General features: G+C 40.2%; 1 protein-coding gene across 2 annotated transcripts in view; it reads left to right on the top strand.

Moving 5' to 3' along the window:
* The window catches only part of LOC127351913 (thrombospondin type-1 domain-containing protein 4), a 43,255-nt gene extending 21,015 nt beyond the window's left edge, over positions 1 to 22,240 (top strand). The window contains exons 1-12 of one of the 2 annotated variants that reach the window (XM_051379911.1): positions 443 to 699; positions 11,290 to 11,494; positions 14,398 to 14,573; positions 14,789 to 14,885; positions 15,098 to 15,295; positions 15,659 to 15,788; positions 16,745 to 16,949; positions 17,681 to 17,854; positions 18,539 to 18,712; positions 18,885 to 19,064; positions 19,872 to 20,016; positions 20,364 to 22,240. In XM_051379911.1, the coding sequence (XP_051235871.1) occupies positions 628 to 699; positions 11,290 to 11,494; positions 14,398 to 14,573; positions 14,789 to 14,885; positions 15,098 to 15,295; positions 15,659 to 15,788; positions 16,745 to 16,949; positions 17,681 to 17,854; positions 18,539 to 18,712; positions 18,885 to 19,064; positions 19,872 to 20,016; positions 20,364 to 20,506 (1,899 nt within the window). In that variant the 5' untranslated portion in view covers positions 443 to 627 and the 3' untranslated portion in view covers positions 20,507 to 22,240. Of the gene's footprint in view, positions 1 to 442; positions 700 to 11,289; positions 11,495 to 14,397; positions 14,574 to 14,788; positions 14,886 to 15,097; positions 15,296 to 15,658; positions 15,789 to 16,744; positions 16,950 to 17,680; positions 17,855 to 18,538; positions 18,713 to 18,884; positions 19,065 to 19,871; positions 20,017 to 20,363 lie in introns of those variants that run through there. The other variant, XM_051379910.1, reaches the window with a different exon arrangement.
* The last annotated feature ends 833 nt before the right edge of the window (positions 22,241 to 23,073 follow it).

The following is a 23,073-nucleotide window of genomic DNA, read 5'->3' as shown; positions in this document are numbered from 1 at the left end:
TATCTTGAGAGTGAGCAGGAACAACAAAAATATGTTTTTCATTTGGGGTTGTTTCCACTTCAGGATGTTCATGAGACCTTGGAACCGTATTACTTTGCCCCCTTTTTTCTGGTTTGAGTTGTTGTAGTATTAAGAAGTGTGTAATTCTGTGATTCCTATTTGTTGGCATCCCGAGAAGATGGCATACCCACCTGCCAATTATTTCCACACAATTTTAACCATAGTGGTTTTGCTTACACATTCATTTCAGCCCCGCAAGAATTTCCTTCCTCTCTTACTTTTTTTGTCACATTGAAAATATTCCCCCAAACTTCCTCTCTGAGTTCCAATTTACTGTCAGCAGTAAGCTGCCACACTCTCCTCTCTGCCTCCTCTCCCTCCCACCTCTCTCTCTCTCCCTCCTATTCATTCTCTCTCCTCTAAAAAAGCCCCAGTCCCCTCTACCTCCCTTAGCTGCACCTCCCCCAGCTCAATTTACAAGGGGAGCTCGTAGAGATCAGCTCTGTAGTGAGAGGTTTTTTTTTGGCATTCTCAGAGCTACAGAGGCAGGGAAGAGGCTGACAGGAGCAGCCACTGGACTGGCGTGGAAGCCTGAGTGACCGAACATTTCTGTGGCCACATGAGAGAATGCTGTCTGGACTGGCTCTTCTGCTGCTCGTCTGCCTCCACATGCGTGTGCAGGGGAAGCCGCGGTCACAGGTAGGACCCACTTCACCTCTGTTGGGTCCTGGAGGAACCTGGGAGAGAGTGGGGACTCCCATTGATGTTAACACTCTGGCTGTAAGGGGTGCATTGCGCGATGCATTGCTCAGTGTAAGTTTGTTTTGGGCTCTCTGCTGTGAGGTTTGCAGTGGTTGATATGCCGCTGCATGTGTGTCGCTAAGAGAATTCTGTGTATTTAATGGACTTGGTGATTGAAGTAGATCAGATTAAGACATCCAAATTCTCAGATGTAGACGCAAGTTAGCGTGATACTGATTTCCTACCAATTTATAGTGCTTGTAGACAGCACTGGACAATGTCACTCCATAACCTTGACTGTCAGTGTGGCCTTACGATCTGTGGTCCATCTACTCAGTGGAAGTATTTACAGTATGGCTGTTTTCACTGTGGCTCTGCTTGCTCTCGGAGCAGTTTATTTTTCCACAGCACATTCACAGGCTACTTGTGGGATTAGATTTCCCTCCTAGTGGAAGACTCAGTGAGTCAGGCCTGTCCTGAGACTATAAAGATGTACTTGGAACTCTATTAGGGACAGACAGAAAGCCTGAATTAGCCTGTCGCTACCTGTGGCTCAGCCCTGCTAGTTTTAGCTCACCTGTGTTTGCTGATGATTAATGAGGCTGGTGTGAGGTGCCTGAGGTTGTTAATGCAAACTTGTGAAGTGCCAAGGTCTCTATGAGGATGTCTGTGCCAGTTTTATATGACTCTAAACTACATAGCTATCAATTTTATGTAAATTTTGGATTCTGTCAGTGCACAAATTGTGGGATGAATTACTCCTGACATATTTTGTGAGAGCAACTGCGTGCGTCAGATTGAAATAGAGTGGTTGTGTCTTTGGGGAAATCCGAGGTGTTCATGGGCATTTGATAGAATTAGTTAATGCTACTGTAGCATCAGAAGTAGTAGACATTCATTCTACACTAAGAATAACCTAGTATCCCTCATCCTACTCTGTGATGTCCAACCTCACTGCCAGCCTCACCAAACTGACATCAACTTGTGTAAGAAGGACTGTGTTACTTGTAGATTTTGTTTTATGTGTATTTTCTATGAAGATGTTTGGGCTGTCTTTCTTTAGAGATCTGGCAGGTATTGTTTTGACTCGCCTTACTTCCACATTATATGATGTGCCACAGACCCCACCGCATTGAGGTATATTTAGTCTTTTCTTGTGACCTTATTAAAACCAAATATTTTGAAAAGTACTAAAGTACAAACCTTGGTTATGAGTTTGCACATTTGATGAAAATGACAAAAGAAGAAAGAATGAAACCAGCATAAAAAGTTTTACTCTCAGGAAATATTTCATGTTTTATATGTTGTAGAAGCTACTCATGAAGAAATATTATATTTATTTTGTTTGCCAAAAAATCACAGACAAAAATGTACAGTATGTCATCCTACAGAGTGAGTCCTTATGTTTTGGGTCAATTAGACATCACTGTTAGATCTCTGTAACAGAAATGTCTCCAATAACATAAATTTAAGTAGGCTCATTTGGGATTTGAGGGTTAGAGCTGCAAAAAAAGAATCAACATCTATCAAACAGTTACAGATCAGAAACATATGCAGTATCTAACTGTGTTGTACTGCTCGTCTCTGAGATCCCAAACAGAAGTGATGCGTCATTAATGGACTTTCGAATGTCATCATTTCAAAATCATGTTTGTTAGCAAACTCTTTTGCTACTTGATAAAATCAGCCAAAACATGATTTTGGAGCTGTTTAAAGAGGGCCAGGGTAAAAATGCTCCTTTTATCATGTCTTTAATTTATGTCTATGGTGGATGTTGCAGTGGGAATGAAACCCCTTACTTTGCCGTGTAGAGACCACTCTATCATTCTGTTCCCAAATCAGAGCAGTGATGTCAGGAGAAACCTTATGCATTTTTTATGGCTGTATATTCACTATGCTCAATGCTATTTCTGAGTGTTTTACAAGCACGGGAGCCTTTAACGAAGACACTCTGCCCCCCGCCCCGGGTTGTGAGGGCAGTTTGTGGTGTGGATGAGGCCTCGTTTTACTGTGGGGATCAAAGGTCCTGCCACTCATGCCTACATCTCTTTTCACCACTTGGCTAGATCCTGTAGACATGATAACCGGATTACCAGAGTGAATTTTTGTATTTTTAGTTCTGAAAAATAATTCATACAACACTAAAATGCAATTGGGTAACTTGTTCATTTACAGGCACAAACAGAACTTTAATGCAATTCATAAATTAGTTGGAACCACAACTGCCACTTGTTTTTTCCTCGGCTCATCTCGTCCTGTGTTACAGTAAATAATCCCAGTTTGTCTGCGTTCCCATTTTGGTTTGACGCACGTTGCTATGATTTTATGAAATGCTATGTTGTGGAGAGTGGAAAGCTGAGTGATTACTATCCAAAACACCAGATCTTGTGTTTCTATTTGTGGTTACAAACCACGGTTAGTGTTCTCGTTAGTGTTCCCATTTTACCAGAGCCAGAAGTGAAATCTGAGGGAAAGGAACAAATTGAATAAATCTGCAACTTTTGAGCTATTGATGAAGTCATATCTTCCATAGTAAGTTTGATTCCTCTTGGAGCCACCTGCATTAAAAGGCTGTATCTGCATAATTATTTTGATATATTTTTTATTTATTGGGCAAAATGCGTAATCAAGTTTGTCAGACTTCTTCACACTTTTTTGACGAAAGCGTTACAGCAACAACAAACAGTTGTTTATATTGATGATCACATTTTAGTGCTGTAACGTTAATGGTAACGGTTGCACTGCTTGAAAATAGTTAATAGTTGAAATAGTTAGTGCTCGATGACAGGTTAACACTGTCACTAGCAGATTTGATAAGCTGTAACTGATTAAACTAACGTAAGCTCTGCGATGTGTGTGACAATACTGTCTTTGGTTGACTTTTTTTTAATGCAGAATGACAACCGCTCCACCTGGCTAAATCTTTGCTAAGGTGCTGGAAGCCTCAATGTGTCCAAACTAATGGTAAAGATTTCATGCAATACATCACTTTATTTAGCAAAGCTAAAGCTTCATCAGAGCATACCCCCACATTGGACTGATCTAAGTGTGCGGAAAGCTTTACTATTACTAGTTGGGTTATTTCAAAATCCATGCATCCATCAAAATATGCACTTGATGGATGCATACATAATATTTGGGTAAGCTGCGTGTCAGCACCCTCACCCGTTGATGATTAATGTAGAAGACATGAAAATAAAGAAACAGTATTGTTCTTATATATAGCAGTGTAGAGATAAGTAATAAGGATTACAAGGAAAGATAAAATTGAGTTAGACTAAGTTATCTTACTCTAATATCATCCAGGAATGGCTTCCACAGAGATGGGAAATCTTGAATGTGGTAGTTGTGAGTGGGCTTTTCTTTAAAGTAACCTGTAGCCCCATAAACAAATGTATTTAATGAGGTGCTTGGCCTTGGAAGCAATGCTCTGTTGCTACTGTAGGTAGTAACGACTTTGTCACTGGTTAACCCGTTCCTTCCATATTTCCTGTAGTATTTTTGTTTTTGGCAATATTAAAAAAATAGACCACCCTTCAATCTGTTTAAACCCTGAGTATGAATGTTGGCATTATAGCTTCAGAAGGTCTGTACCAATGATGAATGTGACCTTAATCACATCCAGTGTGATTCTCAAAAAGAAGAATTTTCTCTAAAATCTTGTATTTAATGGTTTCATACCGGATGTAACAGTAAATCAGGGATAGTCAGTTTATTAGTGAGAATGTCACATGTGAACTTGAAGACAGCGTGGCTTCTGCAGATACAGATGTGTTTGAAGTGCTGACTGAAGTAAAAGCAGTGTCGCCTGCCCCTGCTCATTAAAACCGGTTAAAGATCCACAGCATCTCAGCATGTGGGAGGCAGATGCTGGTAGCCGTGGCAACCACAATGTGCACTTCATATGAAAGTAAGGGGGCATATTTACATTCCATACTTTCATTACATCCAAATCTAAACCTAATTTCAAAACCTTATCATCATCTTATATGATTTTTTTGTCTGAGAGATGTTTGGAAGATCTCAATAATGTCATTTCCAGACAGTGAGCATCGTGTCTTGAGGTCACTTCCACTATAAATTCTTTGTCGTTGGGATGATGTTGCGTCTGTAAGTTAGGCCTGTATTGCATTTCCAGATGAACTGGTGTGTCACAGCTGACCAAGTCATGATAACTTCACTGGCCGTTTGCCAATGAATATTACAACGTTTCAATGTGTGAAGAGCTGCAGAAACCCCCAGTGTAATCACCAAACAGCCCCCTGAAGCCCACGCTCATAAATATGTTTTAAAATACGGCAATACTTCCATCCCAGGATGCATTTTTACCGTAGGAGTACAGTCCATAGCATGTCTTTATTCCCAGAGGTTTATCACGAGGAGCTGTGCTAATGTCCCACTGGCAGAAAGCACATTGTCTGTTGACATGGATGAGACAAAACCCTTCAGTATTGTTATTTGTTCATTTTATTTACAGAAGTATAATTGTTACGGTGCATTCAAAGATAGTGAAAACATTTTTTACGGAGACAGCAGTATTATTTTTTGTTTTGTTTTTCGTGGTTAGTAGGAAAGCTGAGAGGGAAACTGCCAAGATACAGGTTAGGAGGTTCTGGCGGGATCTGAGCCTCAGCCAATGCGGATTCAGACTTGGAGGAGGTGGGGCTTAACCATTGCACCATATCCAGACTAAGAAAACATCCTTTTACTCATAACCTTCTCCATTTCATTGCCATTTTACAGCATTTGGACCAGCAGCATGTAGCAATGTTAGTTGTTCTGGGCAAGTCTGTCAGGCCTGAGAATTGTCATTTATAACTGAAACTGTTAGCAGAAGCTGCTGTGATACAAACTGCACAACTGAACAGTTTGTTGATGTTAAAATCCTCCAACAGTAGTGGGAACTTCTGGTGAGGACAGAGTCAAGCCTGGCATGCTGCTCTGAACCTGGGAGAGAGACAGCAAGTCTTGCACCAGTATGTATGTCACACATGCTCACAGTGTATGAACCGGTGCGGCCCCTCAGATCCTCCAGCACAAGCCAAAAATGAATAAAAACCTTTGGCGAGGCAGCCTGCCGCAGAATCTGAGAGCAGCTGGAAGTGTTGAAATTTTCAAATGGAAACTCAAAACCTACCTCTTCAGCCTGGCTTTTAACTAAGGAATGGTTTTAGACAATATTTTTCCTTTGTAAATTTCATTATTCATTTATTTGAATTATGTTCTTATAATATATTTTAATTCGTTTTTTGAATAGCTTTCATTAAACACTATTGTTATATCTGTATTTTATTTTCATTTTTATTATTGTATTCTATTTTTAAATCTTTCTTTATTTAATTTTTACTCCATTTTGTCTTATTATCATCTCGTCAATCGTCTGTGAAGCACTTCTAACACACTGGACTAAACTGTATGAAAAGTGCTTTACAAATAAACTTTGATTGATTGATTGATTGATTGATTGATTGATTTATTGAAGTCACATAAACTTTGAATTTGCGTTGAACTGTGTCTCTCAAAGACCCTTTAAACATGATGTTATATGTTGACACACTGCCTCATGTGATTTGGTTATAAGATGTGGTATTTACTAAAAACGTTTTGTGTTTTTATATTTTGAGGCTCTAAGATGCTGAAAGGTTTATTTTACATATTTATTGTATGACCAGGTCAGTTTAAGTTACATTGAACCTTAATACTTAATAAAATGCATCACACAGACAGTTGGATACATTTCAAAGATAGAGGAAAAGGGGGGAGCCTTGTGTATGAGTAATGTGCATAGCTTCTGTTGTAGTGGATATAGTTTGTGTTTTTGGTAGTGCCGTGTAGCTCTCTGGTTCAGCCATAAGCATCTGCTGGAGTCAGTCTGTCAGCCTTGGGCTTGATGTGTCTGTCAGTCACAGATTATTCTGACTGAGCACCTTAAACGCTGTCTGACAACATACACATGTTAGACAGAAACGGGGTCCTTCACTTTGCAATGCTCTCTCTGACATACTTTGCAGCCCAGACACCAGACCATTGCTGTTTATTGGTCTGTTACTAATGTAAATAGTAAATTGAGCAGATAAAATCATGTTAATAAGGCTGCATAAATAACATTTATAAATAATAGATAAATGATATCCCACGTAGGCCAGGAAAAACACAAATAACCTTTGTTAAAGAACCTCACAAAATATGTGAACCACAGCAAAACTAACAGAGTTCATCTAAGGTACACAAACACACTCAAACACTCAGAGACGTTCCAGCACCGAGTGGAAGCTCTTTTCCACCACATCTCAAACTCAATTTACTACAGTAGAGAAGAGTTAAATGCCTGCATGTTACCACTGCTGTTAATTTAAGCATGATATCATTCTGAGCATTGGCATTTTATTCATATTTGCATTCCTTGTGTGGAACCACAAACCAGGCCTCCTACATGGATAAAAGCACTATTATTGCAAGGCAACTGTAACATTATGCCAGAGCTGTCAGGAAGATATTTAGTGACTGGGCAACTATATCTTGACATTGTACATGTTAAGTGTTAAGGAATGATACCAAAGTCTGACATTTGCTGCCTCTAAATCTTTATCTCAGAGGCGCTGCTGTACACATGCAAGTGAAACAGCAAACTGGAAATCATTTCTACATTTCTACATGTATCTAACATACAGATCAAGAGGCCTGTGCAAATCATCGCTTATTTCTGGGCTACAATGTGAAACTCAGTATTAATTATAGTTTTCGTAGCATTTGTTGCATATTGCCTGTAAAAATCATGAACACATTTATTGGGCTTGTCAGTTACGCCCTTTAAAGCTGCACCAATAAATATATTCATATTGACAAGTGGTCAAATGATTACTTGTACTGTGGAAGGTATCAGACATAGTGACGAACACAGAGAGAATTATCCCTATCTCTGCAGTTCCCCTTAGCTATACAGAGTGTTTTAGTGTCCTTCGGCTCATTGTTTTGGTTTGGTTTGGTTCACTTTTACCACTCTCACTGACTTTGCTTCCAGCAACAGGCAGCTGTTTTCAGTGAATCAGCTGTGACAAACTTTCTACGCTACCTTCTCTGAACCAGATAGTAGGCCGGCAAAGTTAACAACTAGCTTGTGAACATAGTGCAGCATTGAGCAGCTTAAGAGCCAGATAGTTGCCTCAGGAATTGGTGGAGACAAAACTGGCAACTGCTTGATTATCAGTGTTGTCTGTATACGTAGACTGTATAATTAAAAAGTGACTCAGTCAAACTCAGTGACGTCACCCATTGGTTTCCGTTGTGAAGCTCAGTGTGGTCGGCTCTGGCTTTCGCCATTTTGGCAGTCAGTCAGGACTGCTCCCAGCTAATCCAAAAATGAGTGAAAATGTGAGTGTGGGTGAAGATGAGGCGGGCTGAATGAGGCCTTCTTACTGAGAACTTTCACTCAAAACAACCACGCTCTTATGTAAGCATAATATAATTTAAACTGGTGAGTTCTATAAAAGTTCACCCCTCGTACAGTTGTTAGGAACAAGGAATTTAGCTATAGAGACCAAAACAGTTTTTTTGTACCAGGCTGTAAACAAGCATTTTAATATGGGCCCTTCAGATTTACTCACTTCTCTAGCCAGCCTTAAGTGGACGTTGCAGGAACTGCAGTATTTGTTACTTCCGTGATAGATATTTTCTGTTGCCTTCAAGTGGCCACAAATGGTTTAATACTAACTTTACTACTAAATTCATATTATTTGTTAGTAGCCTGTCCTTAAAAAAAGAACATTTCCTAAGACATGTAGTGGCTATGCCATTCACCTTGGAATAAAGGAAGTATAAGTGAAATACAAACAGACAACAACAGAAATTCACATGGCCTATATAAGTTGAAATGATTTGATTTTTCTTCATTTTAGGACCCAACACACTCATTTGATGTGTCATAGTTAACATTATCCTATAACTCACTGTTCACAGTTCATTTGGTGGCTAATGACAATAACACTGACCACTGGGGGTCCACATCCCAAAGTCTCTGCCCTGGTTTATTTTCAGTATTCAAACATTAAAAGTGAGTGGAAAAGCTGCCATCATATGGGGGTAAACTTGTAGTTCAAAAAGAAAGAGATTAAAACTCACCCTCTGGACATCTGTGTTGAATTCTAAACGTCTTGTTGTGTTTTCTGGGAGTAGAAGAAATCTCTGGTGACAAGTGCCTTTGGCTGTGTGTGAGTTCAGTTTGTTACAAAAACTCTGCAGTATTATGAGTTTAACCCAGTTGCATCTTGGGACAGTACCATCAGGATTTACTTTAAGATTATGTTGTTTCAGTGTTCACGAGTAGACTGGGAGTTGACACGTGTAACCATACCCAGATGAAGGTGGGCTTTAGTGACATTTTTAAAATCCTGTTATAATTCCACTGAAAACAGGATTTTCCCCTCACCAGATGGCACAAACCACCCACAGACAGAAGGTGAATAAAGCATTGAACAAACTAGACCAAGACTCCAAAGCTGCCTCCTCGTTCATCAGCCACAATGAGATTTCTGTTTGAGTTCTGCTGGGAACAGTTAGCGAGGCTTTAGCCTCATTTTGATGCGTTCACAGATAAGGTCACTTTGTCAGAGACAGCCAGGACAGTGACACTTTGGGGGATTATTCAGGAACAGATTGGGATGTTAATGTTTTGTGCAGCATGCTACTGCAAGGCTGAAAAGTTTGTCTTGACTGTTGAGGGATTTTAATGGTCCAGACGGTCCGGATAACTAGATATCAAGTAGTCTCTTAAGTCTCTAATGCATAGACATAAAACCTCTTGGCTCTTGCCATATCAGAAGAACAAAAAAAAAAAAAAAAAAAGCCACAGTCATATGATATCACATTGACAATTCAGATTTGGGTCAGTAAATTTCAGTGCTCATTCACCACTCCTACATTAATATGTTTTGATTCAGACATTTTCCCGTCCAAATGGCCACAGATAACCTCTCACCGTGTCAGCGTCTGTTTTATGAGAGGAACATTTTTCCCCTTTTCAGGCAAAGACTGCCTAGCTGCTATAATTGTGTTGTTTTAGTCTGAAGGGATTTATGGTGAAAATGGAGACGTGGAGGAGATATTCATTAGAAGTCATGTCACTATATAGTCGTCCTTGACTGCATTTTATTTTGTTTTCCACGGTGGACTTTCTGTAGCTTGTCAGAATGTCCCAAATAGTGTTTTTATCATGTATTATGTATTCTTTCAATATTCTGGGTTGCTTTATATTCACTGATCTGCAAAGTGAGGTCATGAAACGCAGCAGTTTTCCCCTGAATATGATCATGTTATGTTTACTGATTTTTATCCCGGCTTTATCCAGCCCCATGCTGTACTGCAACATAATTCCACACTGACCACAGAAGCGTTTGGCAGTATTATTATTTGATTTTTTTTCAGCACTCTGAAAAAAGTTTGGTGTTCTTTTCTCTCATCACTTATTTCCTGTGTGGAAGGAGGCATTTTATGTTTGTTTTGGCCCAGAACAGAATGAGCTGCGATGGGTGGGAGAGAGCTAGACTCTCCTTCTGAGTTCACCCTAACAGCCTCAGTCTAAGTCTGGCCACCATTTTCCCTCCATCTCTCCTGCTTTACCTCCCTTTACCTTTCTCCACCTCCTTGTCCACTCCTAGCTCTCTGTATTTTACTCTGTCTGCCTTTCCACTCACCTGCAGCTGACTTACGGCTGCTCTAGCTAAACCCATGGAGATGACCACATTTTTATGACTTATTATACACTTCCTGTAAATTTGTTACTGTCATTCATCTTTAGAGTTTGGTTTGGCACCTCACAACCACATGTAAAACTGAGCAGTATTTAAAGTTTTTTTTTATGAATGTTGGGACCCAGCTCATACATCTCTGAGGGAAAGAGACAAAGCAAGAGGAATACGTCAGCTTTAAACAGGGAATCCATATGGAAGCCAAACGAGAGCTGCAAACCTACTAGAAGGCCTGGAGACTGGCGGCTTTCCAATACGGTTTCCTTATTGGTGACTGTGGTCCGTTTTGGGACTTACCCTGGCACTGTAATAACCACATTCAGCCTGGTGTGTTTGAGTGTACGGTAGCACACTGGGGCCACTTTTAAGCTCCTCCACCACCTGTTTGCACAGGGAGTTGCTTTTACTGCTGGTTTGAGTGAGTTTATGGACTGCTGATGTTAACTGTTCTATTTTTACTATGCCCAGGTTTCCTGTAAATCATTACCGCCAGTGTGACACAGAAAACTCACACCCTAGAGATTTATGAAGAAAATTCTGGGATTAGTAAAAAGACAGTCACGGCAAAATTGTGCCTTCTGGCAAGTAACAAGATCCCTGCTAATTAGATATTCTATTATTGTTTTTAATGATGTGAGTTTACAGTGTGACTTAGCTTAGATTTTTAAATATAATCTTTTATGCCTAATGAGATCTTAAACAACTATTGTACTGAACACTTTTAGTGCACACTTTGATGTTTCAACTACAGCTGTTTCACACATCCCTTATTCACTTAGACTCCTTTTTCCCCTCTGTCTAACAGAGCCAAGGCTGCGATGAGTATCTCGGATCGGGAAGGGTGATGGACAAGTGCGGTGTGTGTGGAGGCAACAACACAACCTGCAGGCTGGTCTCTGGAGTGTTCAAACACAGTTTGTCCAAGATCGGCTACCACAAGATAGTGGAGATTCCAGAGGGAGCCACCAAGATCAACGTCACAGAAATGGTGAAGAGCAGAAACTACCTAGGTGGGAAAAAGTGCTCAACACTTTTATACTGCATTCCACAGCACCAGCTCACACAGTGATAACTACCATGTTTGTGGTTTCACAACAGAAAACCTGAGCTGATTAAAGCATTGGTCTTTGGTCTTGTTGCTCAGGACTGATGGTTTTCCTCCTAGTTTTAAATCTAACATTGTGAATGTTACTACAGTTAACTACCAATAGAACAAAAACAGTATTACCCTTTGACTAGGGTTGTCAGCTTTCTTTAAACTAACAAGAGGGATGGCCAAAGGAAGTCTGCTGTCCCAAAACAAAAACAAAACATTTAATCCCATGTACCCTAAAATATGTTCCTTTTATTAAAAACATTTGAACAAAAAACAACAGCAGCGGACCCTTTCCTAATAGATTGTTTTCTTATTTGCTTAATTCAGTACTGAACTCACTAACTCTTTTAATAAAGAGAAATAAAGGGAAAAGCAAGGTGAGTAAACTTGACATCCCTAATAGGGACAAAACAGCACAACATTTTATTATATGCAGATGATGTCCTCTTAACCCTAACAGACTAGATTAATTCAGCTGGGATAGAATGTGTTAAAGAATTTGGACTGATATCTCGGTACAAAGTTAATTTAGAAAAATCTGAAATAATGCCATTACTGAACGGCGGACAAGGTGAACTTGATTTTACAATAAAGCTACCAAGGACCTTTACAAATATTTAAAAGTCAGGCACTATGTGCACAAGGAAATGGATATTCTCAGTTCAATGTCACTGCTTAAGATGGGAATAGATAAAGAAACATGCTGTAAATATTGCTGTCGTCTATCTAAATAAATAAAAAGGATGTCGGTTCTCTGCTCACACTTTTGCTACCATGCCTTCTGCTTCATGCCCCCACTTGCTGCTTCTGCTGCCACTGCTATTCATATTGCATTGCAAAAGCCCCACTTCCAGCATCCACCTGCAGGCTCTGGGTCTACTTTCCCAGGGGGGAGGTAATCATTGTCACCTACCACTCCCTGCTGTGCTAAGCTTGGTGTTTTCTTTTGGGGAGCGATGAGGTCACAGTCTAGACGCCAAATATCAGTGCTGTACATATTTTGCATTCACGTAATAATCCATTCCATGTGAATTGGCTGAGTGAACTACGTTTGAATTTCTTTGCAGCATGTTAGTGTGTTACATACTGTAATAATACTGTTTTAGGATCTATTAGTTTGCCAATCTGAGCAGTTAATAATAGCTGAAATTGAGTTTTTATTCAGTAACAGGGTACAGTCCAGAAAGCTCAGTGCCAGAAATGTCTGCAATATTTTAAACAGGCCTTGCAGTGTTTTCTGGAGTACTTATGTTCTGTCACAGTCAATTTAGTTTGCCTCTCGGCAAATAGTGACTTCCGCTATCCATCCAGGTTTATAGTTTCATCAGTTGCAGAGCTCTGCCTTCATTCCAGCTCAAAACACAGAAGATTTTTTATTTTCTTCTGTGTCCATCCACCAGATATACTACTAAAATACTATAGAGAAATTCACATTTGACAATTCTACATGTTCCAGCTGTGCAGGCAGCAGCTGCTTGTAAAATTAATTAGATTTGTCTGAAAAGGCATCAACCAGGGGGTGGTGTCACTTTTTCAGGATTTCTCCAGCGTGCAGCCTTTATTACCACCCACCACTGTGGTGCCGTCTTTCATTGGAGCCTCTGAGTGAGGCGCACTACACAGATAATTGGCGTCTTTAGGAGGTGCAACTGCGGGACACAGTGGTGGGTTATTTTCAGAAGTGACTATTGGAATGTCAGACATTGTTTAATTAGAGCCATGCCCCAGCTCTGCAGTAGGTTCGGAGGAAGAGGGGAATGGCCTTGATTTCCCCCCCACAGCCGCTTCCCTTGAGGAAAGTGCATAAACATGCTTTCATTTGAGGATCTTACCCCTAAAGCCTCACCATCCTTTTTAATTAAGGTGAGGAATTTCAGCACTCTGTAAAAGAAGAACTAGAAACACTCTGAAGATGGGTTCTGTGGCTGCCTTTCAAATCCCAGCTACTTGGATGCCAAGTGTGCTCCACTTTCTTTAATTTGAACAGACCATTTTTATACACACCAGTACACAGAGTTATGTACAGTTATGTACAACAACACACATACACATTAACCGGTATATGCACCTTTTATAACATTCACTCTCCTAGCCTTTCACATCTACACACATGCATACTATACTACTACCCTTCTGTAACCAAAAGCACCAATCATGCATGGACATGCTTTCTCAATGTAAGAAACTGAAACATCCTTGTAGATAAAATAAACAGGACTCATCTTATAATGCTATTTTTGAACCGATAGGTACCATTTACAAAATTGCAGGCAGCGGCATGTTTTCAAAATGGATATTTCGGTTTTAAAATGCAAACAAAGATATGAAACACAGGCAGGAGTCTAGCTGGAGCCACCTACCATATCCTCACCACGTCCCTGATCTTCCCTCAATAGGCCTCTGTTCTACACTGTGCATCTCTAATGTGCTTTTAGTTGTCCAAACACTCTTTTACAAGCCTGTCTAATGTTACACTTCTAATGCTTTTCTAATGGCCTATTGTACTTAATCCATGAAATCAGTGGAAAACATCTTGGGAGATTTTGTTACAGGATTTGCATGAAGGATTTGCCAGCACAAACAGATTGTCACGTTTCTAAAAGACATTGCTTTGAAAGTGCACGTGAGAGCATTTATTCCGTTAACTATAATTACTTTTTTTGGGTGGAGGAAGTCAGTGCTACAGTTCTCATTATGCCTAAATGCTTTTACATTGAGCAATAATTATGTGGAAGAGGTTGTGGCAGTATTTTCCTTTTCGTTTGAGCTCAGGGCTGTCGGTGGTGATTGTGTGGTTGTTCTGTCTGTCTCTCCCAGCTCTCCGAAGCCGATCAGGGCGATCCATCATTAATGGAAACTGGGCTATTGACCGACCAGGCAAGTATGAGGGAGGGGGGACCATGTTCACCTACCGCCGACCCAACGAAATCAGGAGCACAGCTGGGGAGTCCTTTCTTGCTGAAGGGCCCACCAATGAAATCCTGGACGTTTATGTAAGTAATGAATCAACTAAGACCTCCAGATACTTACAGTAGTGACTCATTTTCTCTTTTATTCATGCTGGCAAGCTTCAGTTTGACCCGAGAAACTAAGGTTTGTTGTTGTATGATCACTTTTCAGGGCAGGTATTGTGTTTTAGAAGGATACTTTTCAAATATTTGAAGGTGAAAAGTATTATTTTATGACTGACTCTTCTACTTTGCCTCAGATGATCTTCCAGCAGCCAAACCCTGGTGTTCACTATGAGTACATTCTCCCTACTGAGCAACCAGTTGGCCCTCAGCAACCAAACCACAGACCAGAAGGTAAATTAGACCTACTTTTTACCCCCCTAACTGTTTATTACCATAGCTCTGATTGCTCAAGACATATTATAGGGAAAACAATTCATCAAGAGCGTTGGTTGCTGCCCTGCACAAATCCATCTAATCATAATACCAAACACCAAGCAACCAAACAATCTCTTCTCCGCAGTGACCTTCGTTTCTTAGTGTGTCTTAATGTGCCCATGTCTCAGGGAATGCTGTGAATGGACAGGGTGGATACGACAATCACAGAAACACTAAACAGGAAAACTTCAACCCAGCGGGTGGGGGGAGGGACCCTCCTCGTCTCCCTGACAACCAGGTTCCCGTCGCACAGCCACCCAGACGCGTGAGAGATTACAACTGGAAAATGGCTGGTGCTACAGAGTGCAGCGCCTCCTGTGGTAAAGGTCAGTCAAACTATTTGTATTTTAGGGTTTTAGTTGCAGACATACAGAGTTAGAGCCAAAGGAAAGTGAGCTCGAGTTTTTACATTATCAACACTGAACGCAACCAAAAGTGCTTCTCATGTAAAATGATATAACACTCAGTGTAAAAATTTTATTTGTTACTCATGACTTATTTTTACGATTAGAATCCAGTAAAAACAAACTATTAACTATTATAACCATTTTTTAAAGGTCAAATTCATCATATTTCCCACATTTATAAAAAACAGTGAGGATGACTCCAGTTTCATAGAACACATGCTATTTGTTTTCAGATTTCAGATTCAGTGCCTAAATTAAACATCTGCTTTGTGTGCTTTTTAGGATTCAGGTATTCCATCTTTCATTGTGTCTCCCGGCTGAACCATGCCCAGGTATCGGATGCTTTGTGTGATAGCAGCAGCAGACCGACTCCACAGGAAGAGGCCTGCAACCTGCAGCCCTGCCCAGCCTTGTGAGAGACCACTCTCCTCTGTTCTCACATTTGAATTTAAAAGACACTCAAAAACAAAGTTGACTGAATGGTATACACACTGCTGTTATATAATTGTTAAAGTTTCATGAGTTGAAAAATTCAATTCAATTCAATTCAATTTTATTTGTATGGCACCAATTCATAACAGAAGTTATCTCAGGACACTTTTCAAATAGAGCAGGTCTAGACCGAACTCCTTATAACATTATTTACAGAGACCCAACAGTACCACCATGAGCAAGCACTTGGTGACAAGGGCAAGGAAAAACTGCCTTTTAAGAGGCAGAAACCTAGGACAGACCATTTGGCTCTAGGTGGGTGGTCATCTGCCTCGACCAGTTGGCGTGAGAGAGAGAGAGAGAGAGAGAGAGAGAGAGACAAAGAGACAGACAGAGAGAGACAGACAGACAGACAGAGGTATACAGCAACAACAGTAGCAAAAAAGGCCCTTAATAATAATAATAATAATAATAATAATAATACATTAAATTATTAGAGGCGCCTCTCTGGGCACTCGAGGACACCGTACAACACAAAAAAAAAAAAAAAAACTGCAAGAAATAAGAAACAGATAAGAAAAGACAATGTAGATGGTTAAGTGGGGTAGGCAGTTCTGAATAGGTGAGTTTTTAATAAATCTTAAATACAGCATATAACAGATATGAGAAGAAGATGCTGTCTTAGTTTACCTTGCAGACACCTCACAGAACCAGTGTGCAGTTTGCAATGTATGTTAACATCTGTTTTGTGTTTATCTGCCGTTTTGACTTATATTTGGAACATGAAGCTTTCTAAACCCTTTTCTACTCAAAATAGTTATTTCAAAACAATGGTCAAAATATATCTTCGTATCACAATATAAACAACAAAATGTATATATTATACACTGCATATACCTTCTTAACACCAAGCTTTGATGATTTCTACCTGAGCAGCTGGGATATTGGAGAGTGGTCAGAATGCAGTAAGACATGTGGCCTGGGCATGCAGCACCGGCAGGTCCTGTGTCGCCAGATTTACGCCAACCGCACCCTCAACGTCCACACGAGCCGTTGTCGTGACTTGGAGCGGCCTGAAATCGCCAGTACCTGCCAGCTGAAGATCTGCAGTGAGTGGCAGATCCGCTCCGAGTGGACCGCTGTGAGTGGCAGCTGTTTGTCACAATGTGACTGCATCACACCTGTCTGACCTGTCTCTGCAGTTAGTGTATAACAAAGTGCTGTGCATGGTTGATATTGTATCCCTGACATCAGTATCCTCAGTATCTTTAGGTTTTCACTCTCAACCATTTAAAGGAATAGTTGGACTTTTTGGGAAATAAGCTTACTTTCAGACTGTATCTGATGTTTACAGTAAATATGAAGCTGGAGCCTGGAGACAGTTAGCTTAGTTTTAAGTGTAAAATGGACAAGGTGTGTTTTTTTCTGCTCAGCACCAAATGACAGACAGCAACTAGCTGGTGAAAATAGTGGAGCATTTAGCAGCTATAGAGACAGCTATTTTCCCAATTAAAAACATTATTAAAATACTTTTTACATACAATTTGTTATTTTCTCTATCTATTCCAATGGATGATAATATGTTAAAATGTGCCTTATGCTGAATATGTAAGTAAGAAACTGCTCCCGGTTTCGCCATATTAACTTAAATGTTATGGGCAGAAGATATACAGTAAATCTTCAAAACAACTAACCCTAACCCACTTAGGAAAACCACAATCAGAATCCAGTTTGTGTAGAGATACATTAATGCACTACATAAACCAAAGAGTGTACTCATTAAAAAACAAAAACATATAGAAGCCTTTTAGTCTCTCCAGTAGTGTTTACCTCCACGGTACCGTGTTAACCATGTGGCCTGTGTCTCCATAGTGCTCGGTGCCATGTGGGCTGGGTCAGAAGTCACGAGAGGTACGCTGTGTCAGCAACGTGGGCGACTTTGTTCCTGATGAGGAGTGCAACATGAATCTGCGGCCCATCGATGTAGAGAACTGTGACATGGGAGCCTGTGCCAAGAGTTGGTTCTATACCGAGTGGGGCAATAGGGTAGGTGTTAGATTCAATGGGAGGCATAGTAACGTTCATTCATTTTCTAACAGTGTGGTCATTGTGTAGGTCTTCATGCATCCAACAGCTGTTTTTGAAAATGATTTATAGATATTTTAATATAGATTTTGACAGCTAGAACAACAGCTTGGATAAAGGTTTAGTTCTCCATCACAAGTAACTAGTAGAGTTGGAATAGTGTGAGAAAAGGAAATGATTAAAATTAGAGCTGAGAAGAGAGAGGGTTTTTTAAAGACTATTAGGAATGACTGAATATAGAAGATAATGTATAATGGGAAAATACTCAACCCTCTCTGAGTCTTTTCCCATTATAGAGATGTTTTCCTATTTTCAGTTATGATTCGAAGGCTGTAGTAGAAGAAAAGTTCATACAGGAAGACAAATGACCAGTAAAGGTAAAGGGAGAACTAATCCAACAGGAGCAGAGATCTGAAATTAACATTTGTTTAACAGTACTGCAGATCTGATCATCAAATCCACTTTATACTTGAAGGAATATGAACCACAAAGTTAGGGGAGATATGAATTATGTACCTCATCCTCGTATTATGTGTACTGTAAATCAAACTTGTTTCTTCTTTATATACATTTATATACATACATGTCATGTCATGTGTCCACTTAAATCAGGTTATTATTATTAAACAAGTGTTTATTTCACAGTGCTCAGCTGAATGTGGGATGGGGGTACGAACCCGGGGAGTCCTCTGCCTGACTAACCACATCGGCAGCCTTCCTCTGGAGGGCTGTGGCAGCGAACGGCCTGCGGACTCCCAAGTCTGCAACAACGGCCCCTGTGAGAATCGCATTGAGTGGTTCACAGGCCCCTGGAGCCAGGTATGAGTACAACAGAAGGTCACGCTTGGCTTGAGGGGACGTAGTCTGGAGTAGCTAAATATATGGGATTTTACAGTGATTTTACAGTGACATGTAAGGATTTGTTTTCCTGTCTCAGTTTTTGCTACGTGTAATTGAATCCATATGGTCTGTGCTGTTGTATGTGACCCAGTGCTCTGCAGAATGTGGCCCAGGCAGCCAGCAGAGGGCAGTAGTGTGTCTGCTGAAGTCAGAGGAAGCATTCACTGTCATGCCGCCGTATGAGTGCTCCTCCCTGGAGCGGCCCCTCAGCCAGCAGAGCTGCAACCTCAAGGCCTGTGGAGCGAAGTGGTACCACACAGACTGGAGTGCTGTGAGTAAGATATGAAACCCTCTCCTCTTTTGCTGTTTAGATGCTCTCAAGCAAGGCATCCACTCCCTACTATTCTCAATAACTGATTAATGACCAACAAGGCTGATAATCTGGTTAGCTACAGATGAAGAAATCCCTCTAAATGCTATGTAGATACATTGTAGTATACATTGAGTTTACAGACATAGAAAATGAGTCTGATTAGGTAAACTACAGAGAGAACAATCACAGGCTCATTCATGCAGTCAGACTTTGATCTGTCAGAACAGGATGACAAATAGTATGCTTAATTTCATGGTCTCCTTGATTAAGTCACTTTGTACTGCATGTGATATCTGAAGTTGTGAACTTCACAAGTTATTTTCATCTTCATCACGCTCTGGTGTGAATAGCACTTCTCAGGAAAAGGGTAAAAAAATCGATCCTTTATTTGTTACGTACCAATAATTATCATGTATGAATGACAGTATTTAAAGAAGCAACAATCAAAGTTAATAAATAATACAAAACTCTGCTAATCTGCCTCATCAGGACTTTGATTTAAGCTCTGTTTGGTGCACCGAAGTGCACGGCCGTCACCTTTTTCCAACTGAGCTCAACTAAAAAAAGAAAAACTGTTCTAACTTTGCCAGAAAATACTGTGTTTATGAGGAAGATAAGTGTGAAACTATGTTTCCATAGCCTTTATAGGTTCAGATTGCAACATTAAGAATGTTTGCAGAGTTTCAGTAGACCAACTTTTGGGTTTTTGGGTTAAGGTTGGATTATTCTGGGACTGACTGCTGTCACTGACTCCTCTCCTTCCAGTGTTCAAAAACATGTGAAGGAGGTTTCCGTGTGCGGGAGGTGCGCTGCCTGTCTGACGACATGCTGTCCAGCGATGGCTGCGACGAGCAGCTGAGACCAGCACAGAGGGAGAACTGCAACCCAGAGCCCTGCATACCTCACATTGGTCAGTCATCCCCTGACTGTGTTCTCTGGAATATTACTAACTTTTATGAATGATTTTAGCATCCTTAGGGTCATTATTGTGGCTGTAGCGTCCAGCTGGATATGAGATATAGATGAGTAATGTTCATCAATGTGCCATCTCTGAATGCTTGAAATGAAAGCTGTACCTTGAGCAAGGGGTTGAACCCCAAACTTTATTAGAAGTTGAAGCAGCACTGGGGAGCTGTAAATATTGCTAACGCTCCCATCTCCCTGCAACACTTTATCCAGAGTCTATTGTCATTGGTTCTTACACAGCACCCTTGGTTTAATAAAGGTCACATATTATTTGCTTAATTTTTGTTTCAGATGAGAACTGCAGAGACAAGTACTTTAACTGCAACGTGGTGGTCCAGGCTCGCCTCTGCGTGTATGATTACTACAAGACGACATGCTGTGCTTCATGTTCACGAGTGACCCACAGACAGTCGATTCATCGGGGCCGCAGCTAGCACTCTCTACCACGGTCCCTCAGCTCCATGTCGGACCAGACTCAATACCCCGCCACAGGCACTCTGTTCTCGGGCCAGCCAGGGGAGTGAACTGGCTGGACCTTGGTTTAAACAGACTCTTGTTTTGATTGCCAAGGATGGAAGCTGAAGAAGGAACATTTCTGTTGGCTTATTTGGAGACAGCTGTTGGGAGAAAAGGAATACCTAAGAATAGTGGAGGACAGGAATCCACTCACTCGATGAACAGAGTGCTGGTGGGGTGAGAAAGATCAGTAGCAAACTGAGGAAACTACAAAAAACTTTATGGATTTTAACCACAACGTTTAATCTAAAGAATTACATTTTTTTGTTTCAGTGGGAGCAGTTTGCAGCTGGCTGTTGTGGATTACATGACATGAAGTGGAGAGCACCTGTAAACTATTTAAGATGGACTATGTATAGAAAGTACTGTTTATGTTCTAATATGGTTCTTTACACTACAATACTCAGATTCATGGCATGATGTCATATGAAGTTGATGCTGTCTCACATGAATCAGCTATTTAACAACCACTTGTTGACCAAAGATATGTAACCTCATCAAACTGAAGACAGTGACAAATTACCATTTTCACAGAAATACTGTGCGTCAAACCTTCCATGATGCTGATGGTGTAACCTTTGCGCAGCATGTATTCACAAGAAAAATGTGTGAATTAGATTTTATTTGTGGCACGGATGAGGTTTTTCTGATTACCTAAGCAGTGGCAGACCACCTGGTTTTCCTGCCTGCGCAGCCGTTAGGTGTAAATGCAGCCTTTGTAATATGTATGTATATATGTATGTTTGTATGACAGAGTGAATGGTAAAAGGTATTTTTTAAGGGGTTCTCAGACAATCTTCCCAGAAACTGAAGAGAAAAAAAGCCCTCTTTATTTATTTGTGTGGCTCCCCAGGGAGGACACTGGTTTATCGGCCACCAGTGGCCCCTTTTTGGCTGTGGGGATAAAACCTTTGCTGTCTCTCCACCAATCACAGCCTCTGGACTGAATGTAGGCATTCCACAGCCTGCTGGATGGTGGAAGCAGATGGTGAAAAACCCCAAAGTATTTTTGAAGAGGTGAAACAAACTGCATATATATGTTTTTTTTTTTTCTGTAGGAGATGATCATTCCACCATTGTACAATCCCTGATAAATCTCTAATTATAAATACATTGAATTATCAATAAAGCATTATTAGTATTTGATTGTAAAGAAAAATCACCACAGTATTTTACAACTATTAATCTGTTATGGTATATATGAGGTTTACATTAATAGTAAGTCCTTGTTGAATCAGCCTCTCTTTCAGTTTCATACAGAACCTGCACACTGGGCCTCTCAAGTGTTGTTCAAACTGTTTTTGTATTATATGTTAGCAGTTCCCTCCATGCACCATAAATTTACCTCAGATCCATAAGTACTGTATTAATCAATGTTTAAGTTGGGATGATTCAAGTGTGCAATTGATTCAATCTCTAAATGCAAGAAACAAACCATCAACATCTGAATGTGTTGACATGATGACGTGATACTTGATTTTCCCCAAAACAATCAAAAAGAATTAAACTAAAATACCAGAATCCTTCCGTATTCGAATGAGTGCAACTAATAAAACATCTGTACTTGTCTTCTTTTACATTACAACTGTTCAGCCGTTTATTTTTCATGGAGTGTTCTTGAGAATTTTTGAAATAAAAAAAATTACTAATTATTTGTACACTTGCACAGCATACTTTCCTGTCTGATTTCTAAACTGATTCAGTTTTTCATCACATTGAGGACGAGTCATCCATGTAGAGGACAAAGGCAGTCTTACATCAAATAGATTTACAGTTCCACTTATAATGAAACACTACTTCGTCTTCAGGACAAATGTCAGGAAATTTTCTTCAGTATATTAATATCTGACCAAATTGATACAATTATATATTTTTAATCGCATTCTATGTATATATGTCATAACAACTCAACTGCTACATACACTAAGAGAGAGATGGTTGAAAGCTCCAGGAAAAAAAGCTAGTTCATTTGTCAGTCCTGCTGACACGGACTGATGGGTTTTGCAAAGAATGAAACCCTCAATCTCCTCCACCACCAAGTTGAATGTTAATTGCACCAAAATCCTTTAAGGAATATTCTGCTTTTATTATTTACAATCTAGGTCTTATTTTCATAGTATTGTCAATAAGGCAAGAATCATGAGTAGTTTTCTACCACTATCTTCACATAAAAACGTCAACATGAAAATGATCACCCAGACTGTCCTTTGTAAATATCTGTTCAACCTTGAGGAGATACTGTGTAAGGTTCAACTTGAGGTTCTCAGTGCAATGTAAATGTACAGTTGCAGTGACCATTTTGTGACTGTGTTAATGTTGCATTGTTCACCTTCGCTTTCACTTATAAATAATTTGGTTTGTATCACAGGCTTAAACTTGGCATTCGTTTACAACTTGACCACAGATCTCCACAATTAAGTTGCTTTTATGAAATTTCAGGAAACTCATCTCGTCCACTGTAGGATGCAGTCAGGACTAAATGGAG

This window comes from Dicentrarchus labrax, unplaced genomic scaffold (assembly GCF_905237075.1).
Source record: "Dicentrarchus labrax unplaced genomic scaffold, dlabrax2021, whole genome shotgun sequence".
Lineage (NCBI taxonomy): Eukaryota > Metazoa > Chordata > Actinopteri > Moronidae > Dicentrarchus > Dicentrarchus labrax.
Note: the sequence above shows the minus strand (reverse complement) of the source record. Positions and strands in the feature narration are given on the sequence as shown.